Source organism: Hypanus sabinus, chromosome 6, assembly GCF_030144855.1.
Source record: "Hypanus sabinus isolate sHypSab1 chromosome 6, sHypSab1.hap1, whole genome shotgun sequence".
NCBI classification, from domain to species: Eukaryota; Metazoa; Chordata; class Chondrichthyes; order Myliobatiformes; family Dasyatidae; genus Hypanus; species Hypanus sabinus.
In genome coordinates, this window is record NC_082711.1 from 86,043,548 (window position 1) to 86,063,920 (window position 20,373).

Sequence of the window (20,373 nt, forward strand, 5' to 3'; positions counted from 1 at the left end):
TACATGGGCAAAACATGTCGTCTGACCCAGGGCTGCAGCAGCTCAGGCAGTGCCAAATAACCAACACAGATCTCCAGTAACCAGCATAGTCAGAGAACCTTGAGTGTTTCCTTGCTTGCTACATAATCATTGTGTTTATGGGCTGGGTGAGGTACGCATGATTCAGGGGAACTTAGCTCAAATTTTCTGCCTGACTTTTCCACGGGATGTAAAAACTGTTGGTCGAGCTTGCCACCTACATCCTTGAGTCCATCTCCTTCCATCTCTAATCTCAGTCCCAGAACCTCTGTCTTGTAATACTCTATTCTGGAGTGGCCAACTGTGAATGCTGGCACTCACTCTGCATTTGCCTGCAGGTCATCTTGGCAGATTGTTGCTTAAAGGAAATTCGTAGTTCCATAATCTGATCACTCAATGCTTGAAGGCTCTCATCACTTTGGCTCTCATAATTTCAGCTCCCAGCATGCGACCAATACTTTGGGAATTGATTTCCAACACAAGAGTGTGTATTACCTCTCCTGGCACAGTAAAGTCACTGTGGCCCTAAATGTTTATTCCTTTGGCTTCTTCCAAAACATTGCTGTTGATTTCTACGACAACAGTCAGCTTGTAACTGAACTGATAAAGCCTACTTGTTGGAGCCACTGTTGGTTCTGATTGAGGACACAAAAGCCACCTATTTCAGAAGGTAGTCAGGCAAGTCCTGATGCTCTCTTTTATTATTTGACTGTCTCCACATGGAAGCTGACAATTGCTAGCATTTCTAAATCTGACTGAAGTTGTCGATACTACCAGAAGGGATCTTGAAAGGGATGGAGGCATAAGTATTTAGGGCAATGGTGTCCTTTATTGTGCCAGGCAGTGTTAGTGCATGATCTGGTCCTTACTTCCTGTATTTACTGCCCATTAGACTGCTGGAGTTTAGGACAGCAACAAAGGTCCTCCATCTCAGTCTGTCCTTGCTGTGCCATACTGTTGCACACAGATATAAAAGCTTTCTTCATTGCTGTTTCCATAACAAGCTTTTTTGACCAGTCAGGATTTTAGCCCTGAACCTGGAGGACCGGTGAACCACTCTCAGTCTGGCCTCTACCCTTTGACTTGTTTGGCACAGGTGACCTTACCAAGAGTCAAAGCACAAGGCCCTGACTCCCTGGTCATTGAGTCATGCAAGCCTCCAATGCCTGCAAGGTTGTGGTCCTCTTGGAGGGCAGGCACAGCCTGGCGCCAGAATCTAATTCTCACCGTAACTGATGACACCGATATGTTTCCAGTTGACATTTGTTGAATTACCAGAGCATCTGGTTCAGAATGGCTAATTGTCATATCAGACATGGAGGTGAGGCTCCCACTCAATACTCCATGCGAAAAATGCTTACTGATCCAATTTGATGGGCTATTCATGGAAATGACGTTTCAGATGCACACGGACTTCAATTTAATGAGTGATCTGATCCAGGCACAGAATTCTTCTTTAGGTACTTTAAAAGTAACTGCTTTTTATATCACGCTGGGGCCAGATGGGTCATTGATTTGCTGGGAAAACAACTTTGGGTGGCACAAACTTACAATGATAAGATGCAGGTCTATTAATCCAATGCACTGGTGTTTATCAGAAAGACATATACTGCATCTGTTTCTTTATTTGTGACTACTTAATGTCTTAGTATTCCATGCCAAAGTGGTTATATTTTATATTTTACCAGGGTAAGTTTAATGAAATACCTGAATAGTGATCTATGCATAGGGGTATTTGACTTCTATTTGCGCATAACCTGTGATAAAATATTACATTTCCTACATCTTTTCCACACGAAGAAAAGTAACTGACTTTATAGCTGAATTTATTTCCCGTAAGGGAATTGAATTCCCTGCTTAAGCTTTTATAAAAATGTCACAATGGTAGAAAGCAAAGATTAACAGCAAGCAACAGAGACATTCCAGTTCAGCTGGAGTGAATCATCGGGGGGGGGGCGAGCAGCAGCAAGAGTTTATGAGCCTGGAACACACAGAGCTGGCTTCAGGGTTGCTTTTTATTTCCTTAACAAATCAGTCTGCTCCAAGTTAATCTTGTTTAGTCAAAGTGACCAACCTGTAGCAACCAACCTTGGTCAGCGTGACTGCAAGAACTGGCCAACTTGAATCCAGAATATTTGCTACTGTTTTTGAGGGGCACTATGCAGTTATAATTGATACCTATTTTGCCAATGGCCTTGGTGGAGTGGCGTAAATGGCCCAGAAACTTCAGGGAGTTAAAATAATAAATTGTAGCATAACTCACTTATGCTATAATTTCTTGGAACATCTATATCAGAATACGGTTGAATGCCTTAGATGTGTCATTAAAAGGCATGACTTTTCAGTAAATTCCTCAGAATCTTGTCATCCAATGATTCCAGGAGGGACAGTGTCAGCCAAAATGAAAACTGATGGCTCTGACCAAGTAATAAATTTATTAGTTTGCTTCGAGGTGCTCTTTTTCAGTGTGCTATTATCAGTAAACTAGGTAATGCCTTGTTTCTGAGTTTCTGACTGTAAAGCTTTTGAATCATTATTTAATATAAATGTTTTGATCAGTTTATTAAAAATTGGCGACAGGAACAAATCAAATAAATAGTTGGTTGACAAATAATTTAGTTAAGGTAAATTGTGCTCAAAATAGGTATTCTGGGTTTAGAGAAAAACACATCAGTAAATATGAACCAGACCAGAAGTAATAAAAAATAATGGAAATTCAATTAAAGAAAGGGATGAAGGAGGAATGAAAACATTTAGTGTAGTATTGATTATTTCATAACAACATAATTTATCACTATTATTTTTTTCAGAAAATATATCTCATTGATAATTATTAACATCACAGTTGTAAAGGAAGAAAATATATACTTTTGCCACAATGAACATTTAAGAACTGATCTTTAGTCAGTAATAGAAAGTTCTCTCCACTTCACAAAATGTTGCTTTTTCTGGCGTGGTGGATGAAAGGATGAATAGAAAATAATAAAACTGTTGGAGAATGTTCATAACACGCATTTGCCAAAAAAATGAGTTAATATATTCAATCATAACCCTTCTAGGCTATTATCTTACCTAAAATTGGGAAGTGCTTTAGACTACATAACATTGAAGAATCAGAACTAATAAAGGGTAACAGAGACTGATTTTCCCCTTAAAAACTTCTAACATATTGCCACTGAGAGTGACCTTGACTTCTGTGAGGTCAGTGTAAAACAGGCTAATATGCCAACTTTTAGAATGAGAATGTGCTGGAATCTTTGAAAAATGTTAGGATAGATAGATCTCCAGGCCTGGACCGGAAGCAAGGAGAGAGATTGTTGGAACTTTGGCAATGATCTTTGTGTCCTCAGTGGCCACGGGCGTGGTACCAGATGACTAAGGGTGACAAATGTTATTCCTTTATTCAGTAAAGGGATAATCTTGGGAATTATAGACCAGTGGGTCTTGCAGAAGATTCATGGAGATATAGAAATAAAGGTTTACAAGTGTTGCATTCACAATGAGGGAGAGCACAGAGAACACAAGGGCACCAGCAGCATGCAGAATATTTAACTGAACTTTATTGATAAGTTTACCTGTACAATATGTGAACTCCTCCCATATGGGAATGGCTAACTGAGTGGCTTAGCAATAACATGATTAACAACTACAACATCTCCCCATCTTGAAGTAAAAGAAAAACTAGGTACGTACTATAGAAATGCATTGAAATTGTAGTCACTGATACTGAGTGATTCCATTCACTTTACTCATAGCACATAACTTATGCTCTTTACATAAACAAAGAATTGCCAACATTATAACTGTCTTTCTCTTTGTTTTAAATGGTGTCTCACTCTCTTTTCTTCCTTTATTTCCAATTCCTTTTTTTTAAGAATAGTTTCTGTATGTGAAATGTTTTCAACATTAGACCTCTTTTTTAAAAAAAATCTACATCTCCTGGAGGTCAGGGTAGACTACCTGAACACTCAGGCAAAGTGAAAGGATTATTCTGCCTCTTTAGTCACTTGCCCTAAGATATGAAGTATATCCACGTGGTGAGACAGATTATCAAACGTATCTGTATAGCTTCCTGGAAGTGTTGGAGCAGATGGAGATCCTTGTACAGGTACGTCCACCTCAGGTAAGTGGCCCTCATCATAGGGATCAGACCACTCTATTTCTTTCTCTACCTTCTGTGGACTTTGAAGGCGCAAGGACACATGTCTACTCTGCTTGATTTCATTTTGTGCTGTTCTGAACACAAATGATTATAGTGACTATTGTTTCTTTGGTGGATTCGCTGGAACTCAAGCAGCTTCACCGCACCTGAATGGTGGCAAAGATTTTACTCTGTGCCTGAGACCATGCCTGCTCCTCATTTACTCATACTGTGATTTCTTAAAATTTCGTGCTTTGTCCAAGTCCGGCGAGTGAGGTTGGAGAAAGGAAGGAAGAGCAACAGGCTTGTTCTCAGTCTCCAGCCCATCCAACGGACTGCAATCATTCACAAGAGGTGTGGAGCTATAAGCTAGCAGTGCTTTGTAGGGATCTTTTCCCTTCAGTAGGAAGCTCTTAACAGTTTGCACTGCTCTTTCCATTTCTCCATTTGCCTGTGGTTACCATCAACAGCCTGTCTGCTGTTTGAACTCAGTTCCTAGCAAAGGCTTTGAATTCTGACCAGCTGAATTGTGGACGAGTGTGTGAGTGAATACAGCTTTCGGGTGCTGTTTAACTGATGCTGAGGATGTACAAGATGCTGCGATACCTCAATATTCTGTAAGTAGTAATCTACAGTGAGAAGATATTTGTCTCTTTTCAGCTCAAAAATACCTGTGCCTACAATTTGTCATGGAAGGTCTGGGAAATCTGTGGGTCAAAGAGGTTCAGCCATCCATGCTCACATTATTCCATGGCCTTGCTTCAGATGAGTTTCCTTTTTCAACTCAGTGCAAATTTCATCCAGTTTACTCTGTGATGCAGGAACTTTTAACGCACCTCAGTAAAGTAGATGTTGGTATCTTTCATGGGGGTGGAGTCAGCTTCCTTCCATTCACTTCTGGATAAGCCTCATTTTGAATTTTTGCATACGTGGAGGTAAGTCATCCAAGTATTTCGAGTTCAGGAGGCTGACAGGTAGCTTGTGGTCTGTTTTAAGTAGGAATTTAGTGCCTATCAGGTAGCATGTGAAGCATTCACAAGCCCACATGACAGTCAACATCTCTTTCAATTTTACTGAATTACCATTCAGTAGGAGCTAAACAGATCTGTCTGAATGCTGAGATTGGATCTAGTTTGCTAAAGATCTTTGTTCTACCCAGCATACCCACTGTGAGCTCAACAGAGGGCAGAAAAACTTCCTGCCTCATATTGTTAGATCAATACGGACCCTCATTGTGCCATCTGGCTTTGGAACAGTAACAATACCCACACATCAGTCAGTAGGTCCATTCACTCTTGTTATGATGTCAAGAGCCTCCAATGTTCAGCTCTGATATTCATCAATGGTACTGGTATATGTCTCACTGTGGTCAGAGAGTAGGGCATCACTCCTGGTCTCACACGGATAAGGTACTGCTCTTTCAGTAGCCCCAGTATATTAGTATATCAGTGTACTTACTTGAAGCCTGAGTGAAATTGCTTGCAATCTGAAATCTCTCAAAGCATCTGGGCCATCTCTCAAGGTCCTCTGGTTTACAGAAATCAAAATTTTCAGGGGGCTTTATTGGGTAAGTAGATATTGCCGGTACTGCTTTATTTTCCTTTTTGTTTGTTTGTCTATTTATTACTTTATTTAGACTACAAAAGTCTTCTTTTTCTCTCTCTCTCTTGCTGAGAGTTTGACTGAATTCTTTGCTGTGTCTGTGTCTCTGTGTACTTCCCCAGGCTAGTGGTCCACACATTATTACAATGTATCCACTTCTAGGTGCAGACTGAAGGCGACAAGTCCCTGGACACCTCCCACAGATATATGCGAACAAGAACAGATTTACAGCAAATTCTTTCTTGGTGGGGATCTCCTTTGGACTGTAGTCCAAACTCATTGACAATCAACCACTCTGACACCGTGTTGTGTTTCTTAATGAGGGAGCATGCAGAGCACACCAGCACGGTAGCATGGAGACTATTCAGCTGAACTTTATTGATATCTCTGCTTGTACAATATGTGAACTCCTCTCTTGGTGGGAGTGGTTAACTGAGTTGCATAGGATTAACCCATTAACTATCACAGTAATGAGCAATTGGAAAAGCATAGGCTAATTCTTTTGGAAGAAGACAGCGAGGCTTTGAGAGGAAGCGTGGCGGCGGCCATTTTCAAATTGCTTCTCAGATCGGAGTTCTGAGAGGCGGGACTGCGCAGGTGCGTGAAGGAGGCCTGGGAAGGAGGGAAGATATAAAAAGAACGCAGCCTTAAGCAGCGGGCAGCTTCGTTTGCGGGCAGCAGAGTGATCCGGGAGCAGAGTGTAGGGCTTAGATTCAGAGGGCTTAGGGTGAAGAGGGCACAGTAGGCTTATCTTTTAGTTCTCCTTGTTATTTTCAGTTATTTGGGAAGTATGAGTGTGAGGGCAGCTTGTTGTTCTCGGTGTCGGATGTGGGAGGTCCTGGAGTCTCCGAGCCTCCCGGACGTCCACATCTGCACCAGGTGCGCCGAACTGCAGCTCCTGAGGGACCGAGTTAGGGAACTGGAGCTGCAGCTCGATGACCTTCACCTGGTCAGGGAGAGTGAGGAGGTGATAGAGAGGAGTTACAGACAGGTGGTAACTCCGGGGCCACGGGAGGCAGATAGGTGGGTCACGGTCAGGAAAGGGAAGAGGCAGGTACTAGAGAGTACCCCAGTGGCTGTACCCCTTGACAATAAGTACTCATGTTTGAGTACTGTTGGGGGGGGGGGGGGGGGGGGGACAGCCTACCTGGAGGAAGTGACAGTGGCCGGGCCTCTGGCACAGAGGACGGCCCTGTAGCTCAGAAGGGTAGGGATAGAAGAAAGAGGACCATAGTAATAGGGGACTCAATAGTCAGGGGCTCAGACAAGCAGTTCTGTGGAGGTGATCGGGAGTCCCGGATGGTAATTTGCCTCCCTGGTGCCAGGGTTTGGGACGTTTCTGATCGCGTCCAAGATATCCTGAAGTGGGAGGGTGAGGAGCCAGAGGTCGTGGTACATGTAGGTACCAATGACATAGGTAGGAAAGGGGAAGGGGTCCTGAAATGAGAGTATAGGGAGTTAGGAAGGCAAAGAAGAAGGACCGCAAAGGTAGTAATCTCGGTATTACTGCCTGTGCCATGCGACAGTGAGAGTAGGAATAGAATTAGGTGGAGGATGAATGTGTGGCTGAGGGATTGGAGCAGGGGGCAGGGATTCAAGTTTCTGGATCATTGGGACCTCTTCTGGGGCAGGCGTGACCTGTTCAAGAAGGTCGGGTTACACTTGAATCCTGGGGGGACCAATATCCTAGCGGGGAGGTTTGCTAGGGCTACAGGGCAGACTTTAAACTAGTAAGATGGGGGGGGGGCGGGAATCAATTTGAGGAAACTATGGGAGAGGAGGTTAGTTCACCAGTAGAGCAAATAAGTAGACAGTGTGTGAGGGAGGAAAGGCAGGTGATGGAGAAGGGATGCGCACAGCCCGAAGATGTAGGGGAGAAGAAAGAAAAGGATAATAAATTTGAATGCATTGTTAGGGATGAAAAGAGAGGAGGAGGTGGAGAGTATCTTAAATGTATCTATTTTAATGCTGGAACATTGTAAGAAAGGTGAATGAGCTTAAAGCGTGGATTGATACCTGGAATTATGATGTTGTAGCTATTAGTGAAACATGGTTGCAGGAAGGGTATGATTGGCAACTAAATATTCCTGGATTTAGTTGTTTCAGGTGTGATAGAGTAGGAGGGGCCAGAGGAGGAGGTGTTGCATTGCTTGTCCGAGAAAATTTTATGGCGGTGCTTTGGAAGGATAGATTTCTAGGGAGACTATTTGGGTGGAATTGAGGAATGGGAAAGGTGTAGTAACACTGATAGGAGTGTATTATAGGCCACCTAATGGGGCGTGTGAGTTGGAAGAGCAAATGTATAAGGAGATAGCAAATATTTGTAGTAACACAAGGTGGTGATTGTGGAAGATTTTAATTTTCCACATGTAGATTGGGAAGCTCATTCTGTAAAAGGGCTGGATGGTTTAGAGTTTGTGAAATGTGTGCAGGATAGTTTTTTGCAACAATACATAGAAGTACCGACTAGAGATGGGGCAGTGTTGGATCTCCTGTTAGGGAATGCGATAGGTCAGCTGACAGATGTATGTGTTGGGGAGCACTTCGGGTCCATTGATCACAATAGCATTAGCTTCAATATAATTATGGAGAAGGACAGGACTGGACCCAGAGTTGAGATTTTTGATTGGAGAAAGGCTAACTTTGAGGAGATGTGAAGGGATTTAGAGAGAGTGGATTGGGTCAAGTCGTTTTATGGGAAGGATGTAATAGAGAAATGGAGGTCATTTAAGGGTGAAATTATGAGGGTACAGAATCTTTATGTTCCTGTTAGGTTGAAAGGAAAGGTTAAAGGTTTGAAAGCACCATGGTTTTCAAGGGATATTAGAAACTTGGTTCAGAAAAAGAGGGATGGCTGCAATAGATATAGGCAGCATGGAGTAAAGGAATTGCTCGAGGATTATAAAGAATGTAAAAGGAATCTTAAGAAAGAGATTAGAAAAGCTAAAAGAAGATACGAGGTTGGTTTGGCAAATAAGGTGAAAGTAAATCCGAAAGGTTTCTACAGTTATATTAAAAGCAAGAGGATAGTGAGGGATAAAATTGATCCCTTAGATAATCAGGGTGGTCAGCTATGTGTGGAGCCGAGGGAGATGGGAGAGATTTTGAACAATTTCTTCTCTTCAGTATTCACTAAGGAGAAGGATATTGAATTGTGTAAGGTGTGGGAAACAAGTAAGGAAGTTATAGAACCTATGACAATTAAAGAGGTGGAAGTACTGGTGCTTTTAAGAAATTTAAAAGTGGATAAATCTCCGGTTCCTGACAGGATATTCCCCAGGACCTTGAGGGAAGTTTGTGTAGAAATAGCAGGAGCTCTGACGGAGATCTTTAAGATGTCATTAGAAACGGGGATTGTGCCGGAGGATTGGCTTATTGCTCATGTGGATCCATTGTTTAAAAAGGGTTCTAGAAGTAAGCCTAGTAATTATAGAGCTGTCAGTTTGACATCAGTGGTGGGTAAATTAATGGAAAGTATTCTTAAAGATAGTATTTATAATTATCTGGATAGACGGGATCTGATTAGAAGTAGCCAGCATGGATTTGTGCGTGGAAGGTCATGTTTGACAAACCTTATTGAATTTTTTGAAGAAGTTACGAGGAATGTTGACGAGGGTAAGGCAGTGGATGTAGTCTATACGGACTTCAGCAAGGCCTTTGACAAAGTTCCACATGGAAGGTTAGTTAAGAAGGCTCAGTCGTTAGGTATTAATGCTGGAGTAATAAAATAGATTCAACAGTGGCTAGATGGGAGTTGCCAGAGAGTAGTGGTGGATAATTGTTTATCGGGATGGAGGCCGGTGACTAGTGGTGTGCCTCAGGGATCTGTTTTGGGTCCAATGTTGTTTGTAATGTACATAAATGATCTGGATGATGGGGTGGTAAATTGGATTAGTAAGTATGCCGATGATACTAAGGTAGGAGGTGTTGTGGATAATGAGGTGGGTTTTCAAAGCTTGCAGGGAGATTTATGCCGGTTAGAAGAATGGGCTGAACGTTGGCAGATGGAGTTTAATGCTGAGAAGTGTGAGTTTCTACATTTTGGCAGGAATAATCCAAATAGAACATACAGAGTAAATGGTAGGGCATTGAGGAATGCAGTGGAACAGAGAGATCTAGGAATAACAGTGCATAGTTCCCTGAAGGTGGAGTCTCATGTAGATAGGGTGGTGAAGAAGGCTTTTGGAATGCTGGCCTTTATAAATCAGAGCATTGCGTACAGAAGTTGGGATGTAATGTTAAAATTGTACAAGGCATTGGTAAGGCCAAATTTGGAATATTGTGTACAGTTCTGGTCACCGAATTATAGGAAAGATATCAATAAATTAGAGAGAGTGCAGAGACGATTTACTAGGATGTTACCTGGGTTTCAGCACTTAAGTTACAGAGAAAGTTTGAACAAGTTAGGTCTCTATTCATTGGAGCGTAGAAGGTTGAGGGGGGATTTGATCGAGGTATTTAAAACTTTGAGAGGGATAGATAGAGTTGATGTGAATAGGCTGTTTCCATTGAGAGTAGGGGAGATTCAAACGAGAGGGCATGATTTGAGAGTTGGGGGCAAAAGTTTAAGGGAAACACGAGGGGGTATTTCTTTACTCAGAGAGTGATAGCTGTGTGGAATGAGCTTCCTGTAGAAGTAGTAGAGGCCAGTGCAGTTGTGTCATTTAAGGTAAAATTGGATAGGTATATGGACAGGAAAGGAGTGGAGGGTTATGGGCTGAGTGCGGGTAGGTGGGACTAGATAAGATTAATAGTTCAGCATGGACTAGGAGGGCCGAGATGGCCTGTTTCCGTGCTGTGATTGTTATATGGTTATATGGTTATAATTAGGGATAGTCAGCATGGCTTTGTGAGAGACAGGTTATGTCTCACCAGCCTGACTGAATTCTTTGAGGATGTGACAAAGCACATTAATGAAGGTAGAACCATAGGTGTGGTGTATATGGATTCTAGTCAGGTGCTTGATAAGGTTCCCCATGGTAGACACATTCAGAAAGTCATGAGGTATGGAATCCGAGGAAACATGGCTGTGTGGATTCAGAATTGGCTTTCACATAGAAGGCTGAGTGTGGTTGTAGACGGAGCATATTCTGCCTGGAGGTTGGTGGCCAGTGGTGTTCTGCAGGGATCTGTTCTGGGACCCCTGCTCTTTGTGAAGTTTATAAATAACTTGAATGAGAAAGATAAAGGGTGGTTTAGTAAGTTTGCAGATGACACGAAGATTGGTGGAGTTGTGGATTGTGTGGAGGGTTTTAACAAGTTGCAATGGGAAACTGACAGCATAAAGAGATGGGCTGAAAAGTGGCAGATGGAATTCAACCTGTAAAAGAGTGAAGCAATTAATTTCAGAGGGTCAATTTTTGAGGCAAAATACAGGGTTAATGGCAAAACTCTTGGCAGTGTGGAAGATTCTTGGGTTCCATGTCCATAGATACCTGAGAGGTTTGCACAAGTTGATAAGGTTGTTAAGAAGGTGTATGGAGTGTTGGCCTTTATTAGTTGGAGAGAGTGAGTTCAAGAGCTGCAAAGTAATATTGGAGCTCTATGAAACACTGGTTGGACCACACTTGGAACATTATTTTAACTTTTGGTTGCCTCATTATGGGAAGGATGTGGAAGCTTTAGAGAGGATGGAGAGGAGATTTACCAGAATGTTGCCTGGATTAGAGAACATGTCTTGTGAGGATAGGCTAAATGTGATAGAATTTTCCTCTGTGGAGTAAAGGAGGCTGACAGGTGATTTGATAGAGGTTGTATAAGTAATTTTTTCCAAGAACAGAAAAGGTTAATATGAGGGAGCATAGCTTGAAGGTGATCGGAGCGAAGTATAAGGAAAATGCCAGAAGCAATATAAGATTTTTGCAGTAAGTAGTAGATGGATGGATCGTGCTGCCAGGGTGGCAGTAGAGGCAAATACATCAGATACATTTAAGAAACTCTTAGATAGGCATGTGGATGATAGAAAAATGGGCTATGTAAGAGCAAGGATTAGATTGATCTTAGAGTAGTATAAAATGTCAGCACAATATCATGGGCCAAAGAGTCAGTATTGTACCATAAAGTTCTTTTTAAAAAAAAAAAATTTATTAGTTTTTCCAAAACATTTTACAAATTAAAAACCCCAAATCCCAATGAGGAACATTAAAACAGTGCAAAATTAAGCATACAATAACAATATGCTACAAAGGAAGAGAATTTAACAAAAAAGCACCTAATTTAAAGACAAGTAAGCTTAGTGTCCTCCCCAAGCCCCACAACACAAGAAAAAACAACAGCGACTCCAGACCAACCACAACACAATATAGAGAGCATAAGTCAGGACAGCCAAACTCCCAGACTGTGAATACACTCAGCAACAGAGGATAATAATGCCTACTACCAGAAAAAAAAGGGAGCTGAAAGCAAGGGACTGAAAAGAAAAAAAACCCCTAGTCAAGAGGAAGGTTATGAAAGTACTCGATAAAAGGTCCCCAGACCTTATGGAACTTTAGATCCGAATTGAGAACTGAATAATGAATTTTTTCGAGGTCCAAGCAGGCCATGATGTCGTGTGAGCATTGAGCATGAGTGGGCGGGGCAACATCTCTCCATCTGAGGAGGATCAAGCGTCTAGCCAGGAGAGAGGCAAAGGATAATATTCGGCATTTGGTCGGACCCAGACATAAATCTGTCTCGCCCCAAAAACCGAACAGAGCAATTAAGGGGTTTGGTTCTAGGTGCTGATTCAGAATACACGATAACGTAGTGAAGACATCCTTCCAGAATTTCTCCAAGCTAGGACAGAACCAGTACATATGAATGAAAGAGGCCACGCCCCTCTTGCGTTTATCACAGAGCGGACTAATGCTAGAGTAGAATCGAGATAGTTTAGATTTAGACAAATGGGCTCTATGAACAATCTTAAACTATAAAAGGCAGTGGCGAGCACAAAGAGAGGTTGAGTTAACCGGTTTGAGAACTGAATCCCAGCTCTCCTCAGATAAGTAGATATTTAAATCCTGCTCCCAGGCCATTTTGATTTTATCCATAGGGGCCTGTCATAAGGCTGCTAGTTTATCTCGGATGACTGATATTAAGCCTTTACCTAGTGGATTAATGGAATGAAATAGGTCCATAGCATTTTTCGCAGGCATTTCAGGAAAATTAGGATTTAAAGGAGCAATAAAGTGTCGGATTTGGAGATATCTGAAAAAATGAGCGTTAGGCAGATTGAACTTAACAGAGAGCTGCTGAAAAGAAGCGAAGCGATTATCAATGAAAAGATCTTCAAAATGTCTAATGCCCTTCCTATACCAAACATGGAATGCTGAATCATATGCAGTAGGTAAAAAAAAGGTGATTATGAGCAATAGGGCTGGAAACGGAAAACCCCTGGAAACCATAGCATTTCCTGAACTGAGCCCATATACGCAAAGTGTGTCTAACAAGAGGATTAGCTGTTGATCTGGGCAGACTACTAGGGAGTGCAGAGCCAAGAAGTGCAGAGATAGATAATTCTTTAGTGGAGCTCAGCTGCATCGCCACCCAGTTAGGGCACTCGGGTTGGCCGTGGAAGAAAGACCAAAAGGTAGCACAACGTATATTAGCTGCCCAATAATATAAACGAAAGTTAGGTAAAGCCATGTCACCCTCTTTTTTAGATTTTTGGAGATGGATTTTATTAATTCTAGAGCGCTTATTCTGCCACAGATATGACAAAATAATAGAGTCTAAGGAATCAAAAAACGATTTAGGAATAAAAATTGGGATAGATTGAAATAGGTATAAAAATTTGGGGAGAACATACATTTTAACAACATTAATACGGCCTACCAAAGACATAGATAGAGGTGACCATTGTACCAGACTCTGTTTTATAGCATATGAAAGATTGGCAAAGTTTTCACGAAAGAGATCTTTAATCTTCTTTGTGACTGTAATTCCAAGATAAGTAAATTGATTATGGACTACTTTAAAAGGGAGATCACAAAATGTTAGTTCTTGTGCTTCTTTATTAATTGGGAGAAGTTCACTCTTATGTAAACTAAATTTATAGCCAGAGATCTGGCTAAACTGGTCAAGAAGTGAAAACATTGGAGATAAGGATGTAGACAGATTTGAGAGAAAGAGTAATAAGTCATCAGCATAGAGAGAAACTTTATGCTCAACACCCTCTCTCCAAATCCTGGTCAATTCAGGACAATTTCGAAACGCTATCGCCAGAGGTTCTATAGCCAAATCAAAGAGAAAGGGACTTAAGGGGCATCCCTGACGGGTGCCATGTTTGAGATTAAATACTTGGGATTTCTGAAAATTAGTTAAAACAGAAGCAGTAGGACACAGGTACAGCAATTGGATCCAAGAGATGAAACTTTGACCGAGGTCAAATTTTTCTAAGACTGCAAAAAGGTAGTTCCACTCTATACGATCAAATGCCATAAAGTTCTATGTTCTACATCTTCTGGATCAGGATTTTATACCACTTCCTAGGAGAGATTAATTTCATGTATCTTCCTTCAGCCAAGTCGTTAGGACATTCTTCCACAGACTTTTGGACATTATCCTCTCGTTAGGAGAATTGGATAGTGAGGAAAAATGAGTTATATTTAAATAAATAAGACATTTTGCCTTTTATACAGATTATGATAATCACGTGAAGTGATCAACTCAATCAACTGAGACAAGTGAATGACGAACTGTGTTGGCGTTTGTGTTTCAGTCTCAGTTGTATCTGTAAATGTGAGTGCAGAACATTAAGCTTGTAGGTAAGCTTATATCCCACCTGTACTATTATTTGCACTCTACTGAATTCTGTCTGATATTTATTCAGAGCTGACACCTGAACAGATAATTTGGTACTTCTCTCACGGCTGCTCTGGGAATATGCTGTGGATAAATTGACAGCCACACTTTCTATGTTACAGTCTGAGTACATTCTCCACTGGCTGCAAAGCACTTTGGGAAATTCTGTGGCTGCAGAAAATACTGCCTGAATTCATCTCCTTGGTTGCTGCAGATATAACCCAGCATAATGCATAAATTACACAGAATTATACCAACATTTGTGAGCTTCCTTATGATTTTTTTCCATCTTAGCAAATGGATGAAAAAGACAGTTTTTATACTTAAAGATATTTCCTTTAGGCTTCAGCATATCAGCAAGCAAAGTACCATCGAGCAAAATTATTGCAAATACATTGCCTTACAATGGATAAATATTTTCATCAAATGTGTGTGCATACAAGCCATGGTTATATAAGTCCTGGGTTATTCATTGATTTACATGACTTGGCATTTGCATCAGTATCATTTAACCCTAGATGTTTACAGCAAAGAGTTACTAATTTATACTGGTATAATTTTCATTGCCAAACAAAACTCATTTGTGAGCTAGAATTTGGCTGCTAAATGAATAATTTACTACATAGAAAATGGTTACACAGTTTGTTGAAAAACACTATCAACATGGACTCTTCCAAGTCCTGTTTCTCTATAACCTATGTCAGCACAGTTACTTTGAACCACAGCTTTAAAATTATCATTCTTCTTTTCAAATCTTTCCATGTCTTTATTCCTTTTTCCCTTAATAGTTTTCTCCAGCTTCATAACCTTGCATGATCTATGAGTACCATCAATTCTGACTCTTGAACCTCTCTGATTAGTGGCTAAGCCTTCAGCTAGCAGGGACTAAAATCTGAATTTATCTTGAAACTTACCTCTTCACTTATCGTTTTGTTTCTTCCCTTAAATTTCCTAAAGGAACTGGAAAGCAAATCTTTTATTGTGTCATGTGAGAGCTTTTGTGAAAAAGCTATACAAATATAAGTTGTTACTGCTGTATTAATACTTACAGGGTTTTGAAAGACTACTTTCTGGTCATTGGCCACCGCCATTAATTGAATAAGGGTAAAGGCTGAATTAAACATGTAGGAGAAGAACAAATTTTTATGCAGTATTATCCTTTGGCAGCTGAGACTCCTAGAAAAGAACAGAGAAGAAGTTTAAAGTGAGTGAATCCATGAAGGATCTTGACCAGAAACTTTCACTCTTTATTCCTCTCCATAGATGCTGCCTGACCCACTGAGATCCTCCAGCATTTCATGGGTGTTGCTCAAGATCTCCAGAATCCCTCGTCTTTTAAGTTAATCATATACAGTCTGCTGGAGGATTTCAACTACTCCCAAAGTGAACTTTAAAATATTGGCAACGTTGTGTCAGGTACTCTTTGTGCTTACAATAACAAACCCTCTTTTGGCAGACACCTAAGGAAGAAGTGAGGTATAGTGGACGTTGTTATCTAGTTGAAACTCAGGGAGGAAGAATGGGCAGGAAGCTGGAATGAGAATGGCTGCAGTGGAATTTCCTACCTGAAAATAACCAGGAAATTCACACTTGAGAAAACTCTTTAGAGCTATATGTTGGAATGCCTGAGGAAAAGAATAGCTCAATAAGATTGAATCTGGGTACCAGTAGCGAGATAATGGAACATATTCTATGTCCGGAGAGTTGGTTTGGATAACAACCAATCACTGAAGGAGGTCCCTTCCTGAACAAAAGATTTTGTACTTTATGAGATTCACATAGTTCATATTATGATGTTACTCATCTGTAAACACGACGATAAATGCAATGGGCCACAGTTGCCTTTAGATACTTCCTGAGTTATGATTTGACTACATGTTCCCACAATGCCCTTGGAGGACTTGTGATCTTCAACTTCTCCTTACCCTTCTTACTCATCTCATCCTTGGTGTAATGCAGGATCCTTTGTTTAAATGCCTCTTTTCTAAACATCTCACCAAAAGCACCCAATATCTTCCCGACAACCTTCCTGCTACTCCCTGTACTGACCAAAGTGACAAAGACTTCTTATACTTTGACCACAGCATTGGCCCAATTTGGTTCATAGCTGCCGATCATTCTGATATCCCCCCTCCTCAGCAGGCTGCATTTAAAATAGGTTTTCAAAATGATCATTATTGATATGCATCAATGCATTTCAAGTAAACCATTCTGCATTCACAGAATTTTTAATCTAGGGGTATTCTTTGATTCAGTATCTTAACTTATACTATGCCTCTTTCAAATACTTAAGGATAATTTTCTGCATTAACAGACCTATATAAGTGAAATATAAATGCACATTGCTTACTTTCAGTTATCAAGAAAATAAAACAGCAAGAAGTAATAAACAGATTATTATAATTGAAAGTCTTCCAGGCATTCCATCATATTCTTTTATTTTTGATTGTTGTTCGTACTGATTATAAAACTCAAGTGAATGATTCATTTGCATTTGTAATATTAAAGTAGGAGATTATTTAACGACTTTAAAATAAGTTTATCATGATAAAGTCACTAATTATTCAACTTCAGCTTCACACGTTTCCTACTGCAAGCAATGAATCACCAGTGTGATTAATCTAATCATACAGTAACACACCTTTTGTCTGTATATTGTGTTTATCACTGCATTAGTTGTATTGCCAAAGATTGGAGGAATGGAACTGTAGTCAACGACAGCAGAGGAGTTAAGTTTGAGGTAGAGTCGTGATATACTTATGAAAGAAAAGAAGGGGAGACAACTTAAACGATCAACAAGCCTTTATAATTTCAGCATATTTTAAAAATGGAATGGAAGCTGGTTAATCAGAGTGTGAGTGAAAATAGGATTTTTTTTAAAAAAGAGAGAAAAGCAGGTTTAGACAAGATAAGTTCAGAGTAATTTTCTGCATTCCTTGTACTTCAGACAATAAAAATTGGCCAGTGTCTGAGACCAGAATGGAAGGGAAAGCAACCATCTTGGGAGATGTTAAGTATTTTTTTGGAAACTAATGTGTGCAAGGCAGGTGCAAGAAAGCAGTTGGAAAGATTATTGCAGCACTAAACAGCCAAATAGTAGAAAATGTAAAATACTGTTGCATGTGAACAGGGGGAGAATTATTTCCAGGCCAGAGCCTGAGGGAACTAAGAGTAGAAATAGCAAAAAAGAGTCGGTGTCAAGGAAGGTCTGGCAATGCGTGGACTAGCAACGTGATAAGCTGAGGTCAATGACCGTCATGATTTAGGGTGAAGAGCTTATTTGTAGGGAAAGGTTAAGGAAGGATAGGAAGATGTTAAGTGACAGAGGACAAGGTTAATTGAGATAGGGATTGAAATTATATGGAAGATAAGTAATTTTTCTGAAGTTACTATGCCAAATACTGCAGAATCAGAAATAAGTAATACACCATTGAAGTTAATTTATCTCAACTTATCTACAAATGTACTTAGATTAGCTGGTGGCTTTTATAACTGACTGCCTTTATAGATGAAATCACTTCTATTACACATCTGTTTCCTGTGCAAATATATATCATTTTTGTTTTGTCGACATTAGAATCCATCTATAACTTCTGCTCGCTGTTTCCTAATCTTTTGGAGCATGGTCTTTTTTTTTTAAATTTATACATGGCTGCATTCCTTTGTGTCATCTGCAAATTTTATTTTATTTAAAACAATATACTTTTTTCATCTGCCATTTATGAGAAACTCATGGGAATAAAATATACTCCTGCTGGTCTATAGTAGTTACTGGCTACAGCTGCCATCTTTTCCATTTATTATCAGCTTCTGTTATATATTGCCAAAAAACTTTTCGATCCAGCCAGTTTAATAATTAAGGTCATCTTATTCATGCAGATACAGTATGTTGCCAAAAAGATCTTACTTTTAATATAGAATTGTTGGATCTGGTGATATTGATCCAGAGGTTCTTTGAAAGTCAAGAATGAGCATAAAACTTAATAGTTATGGCCATTTCTTTAAGCATTACAATGAGTAAACAAAGAAAAAGAAGTAGTGGTTGTCTCATTCTCAGACTAGAGATAACAATATTCCAGTGATAACAATTAATCCATAAAATACTCAGATTCAAGTGTCAGGACACCTGATGCAGAAAAAATTGAGAAGCTTCTAGAAGATAGAGTATGAGCTATACTACAATTACTACTATCACTTGGTATGTCACCAAAGACTCTCACAAATTACTACAGGTGCACCGTGGTGAGCATTCTTACAGGTTGCATCACTGTCTGGTATGGAGGGGCCACTGAATGGGATTGGAAAAAGCTGCAGAAATATGGGATTCTGCCAGCTCCATCATAGGCACTAACCTCCCTAGCATCGAGGACACATTCAAAAGGTGATGCCTCAAAATGATAGCATCCATCATTAAGGACCCTCCATGCTACCATCAAGGAGGAGGTACAGCAACATGAAGGCACACACTCAGCATTTCAGGAACAGCTTCATCCCTTCTGTTATCAGACTTCTGAATGGACAATGAACCAATGAACACTACCTCAGTATTTTTTTGGCTCTCTTTTAAGCCCTGATTATTTTATTTAATTTTCAATATATACTTCTTACTGTAATTTATGATTTTTAATTATTATGTATTGCAATGTACTGCTGCCACAAAAAAACAAACCTCAGACAAATGCCAGTGATATTGAACATGATTCTGACTCTGAGAGAATCTTCTGGGCAATTACTCTTATACATATGATTTTATAAAAATGATAAGCAAACTTGGAAAGTTAAGCTGAGGAAAAATACTAGAAAACCAACAATTCTACACCCTAGTCCAACAGAACGTTGTTCAGCGTGTTGAGACACAACAAATTGAAATTCAAAGAACAGTACCAGACTGTGACTGTAGGGGTACTCATGAAATTAGGAGGGAGTTGGGTGGAGGTGCACAATCACGGTGTTTAGTGGGGGGCCTAAAGATGCAGAGATTGAATTACCTGCAGGTCTCACTGTATATTGCTGCAGTATAGAGACTAGCTTGCCTTGGGCATACTCAGTGGTGATCACTCCCTGGAAAATGAGGTTTGAGGCCCCCTGCAATGTTCCAAGTAAAGCAATATAATGGGAAGAATTATTTCTCCCTTTATTACCCTGAAGCTGAAATCACATCAGAATTTCAAAGACAATTCATGAACACAAATCCAAATCCAAAAAAGTAGCAGGCTAATTACAAGGCAGCACATTAACTATACCCTGAGTCTCCAAACTCAATGCAAAGTAATTAACTAATTACTTTCTTTGAGAAGCAGGAACATATCAGGAATCAGCCAATGGAATTACAATACAAACATACAGCTACAGAGGAAACAACATGTCCCTTGCTGAAAGATATTCTGCACTTGTACAGTTAGCTACCAGCTCAGAAAATAATAAAATCTAATCTGAGTTCTTGCACATTGTCACCAATAGTTCTGCAGAGAACAGCTGACATTTCTCCATTTGTGCTGGCAGTTTCCACGATGCGCACACTAAGACCCTGCTCCACCTTTCATTTCTGCAACGTAATCCACCACTGAACTTCACATGAAACCAGCGGTGGAGCAGCGGTATGCTGAGGTTCCCTGTCAGTACACCTGGGGATTCATCTCTTGGAGCCTGCATCAGGAATCACAAGTCTATACATTGCAAAGCAGATTCCAGGGCTGCAAGGATGAATAAGTTACAATTTTAAAAATATTTTAATACTTGGATTAATATTTTAATCTTAAGCGTTTTACATGCTCATATTTATTTATCCTTTTACACAAAGCAAAGCCAATTTTTTAATTAATTATATATAT

At 40.2% G+C, this 20,373-nt stretch overlaps 1 protein-coding gene across 2 annotated transcripts in view; it reads right to left on the bottom strand.

The window, feature by feature from the left end:
• calcr (calcitonin receptor) overlaps nucleotides 1-20,373 on the bottom strand; it is a 240,635-nt gene that overhangs the window by 79,566 nt on the left and 140,696 nt on the right. For both annotated transcript variants that reach the window (XM_059972550.1, XM_059972549.1), the window contains exon 8: nucleotides 15,592-15,718. In XM_059972550.1, the coding sequence (XP_059828533.1) occupies nucleotides 15,592-15,718 (127 nt within the window). The remainder of the gene's footprint in view (nucleotides 1-15,591; nucleotides 15,719-20,373) is intronic.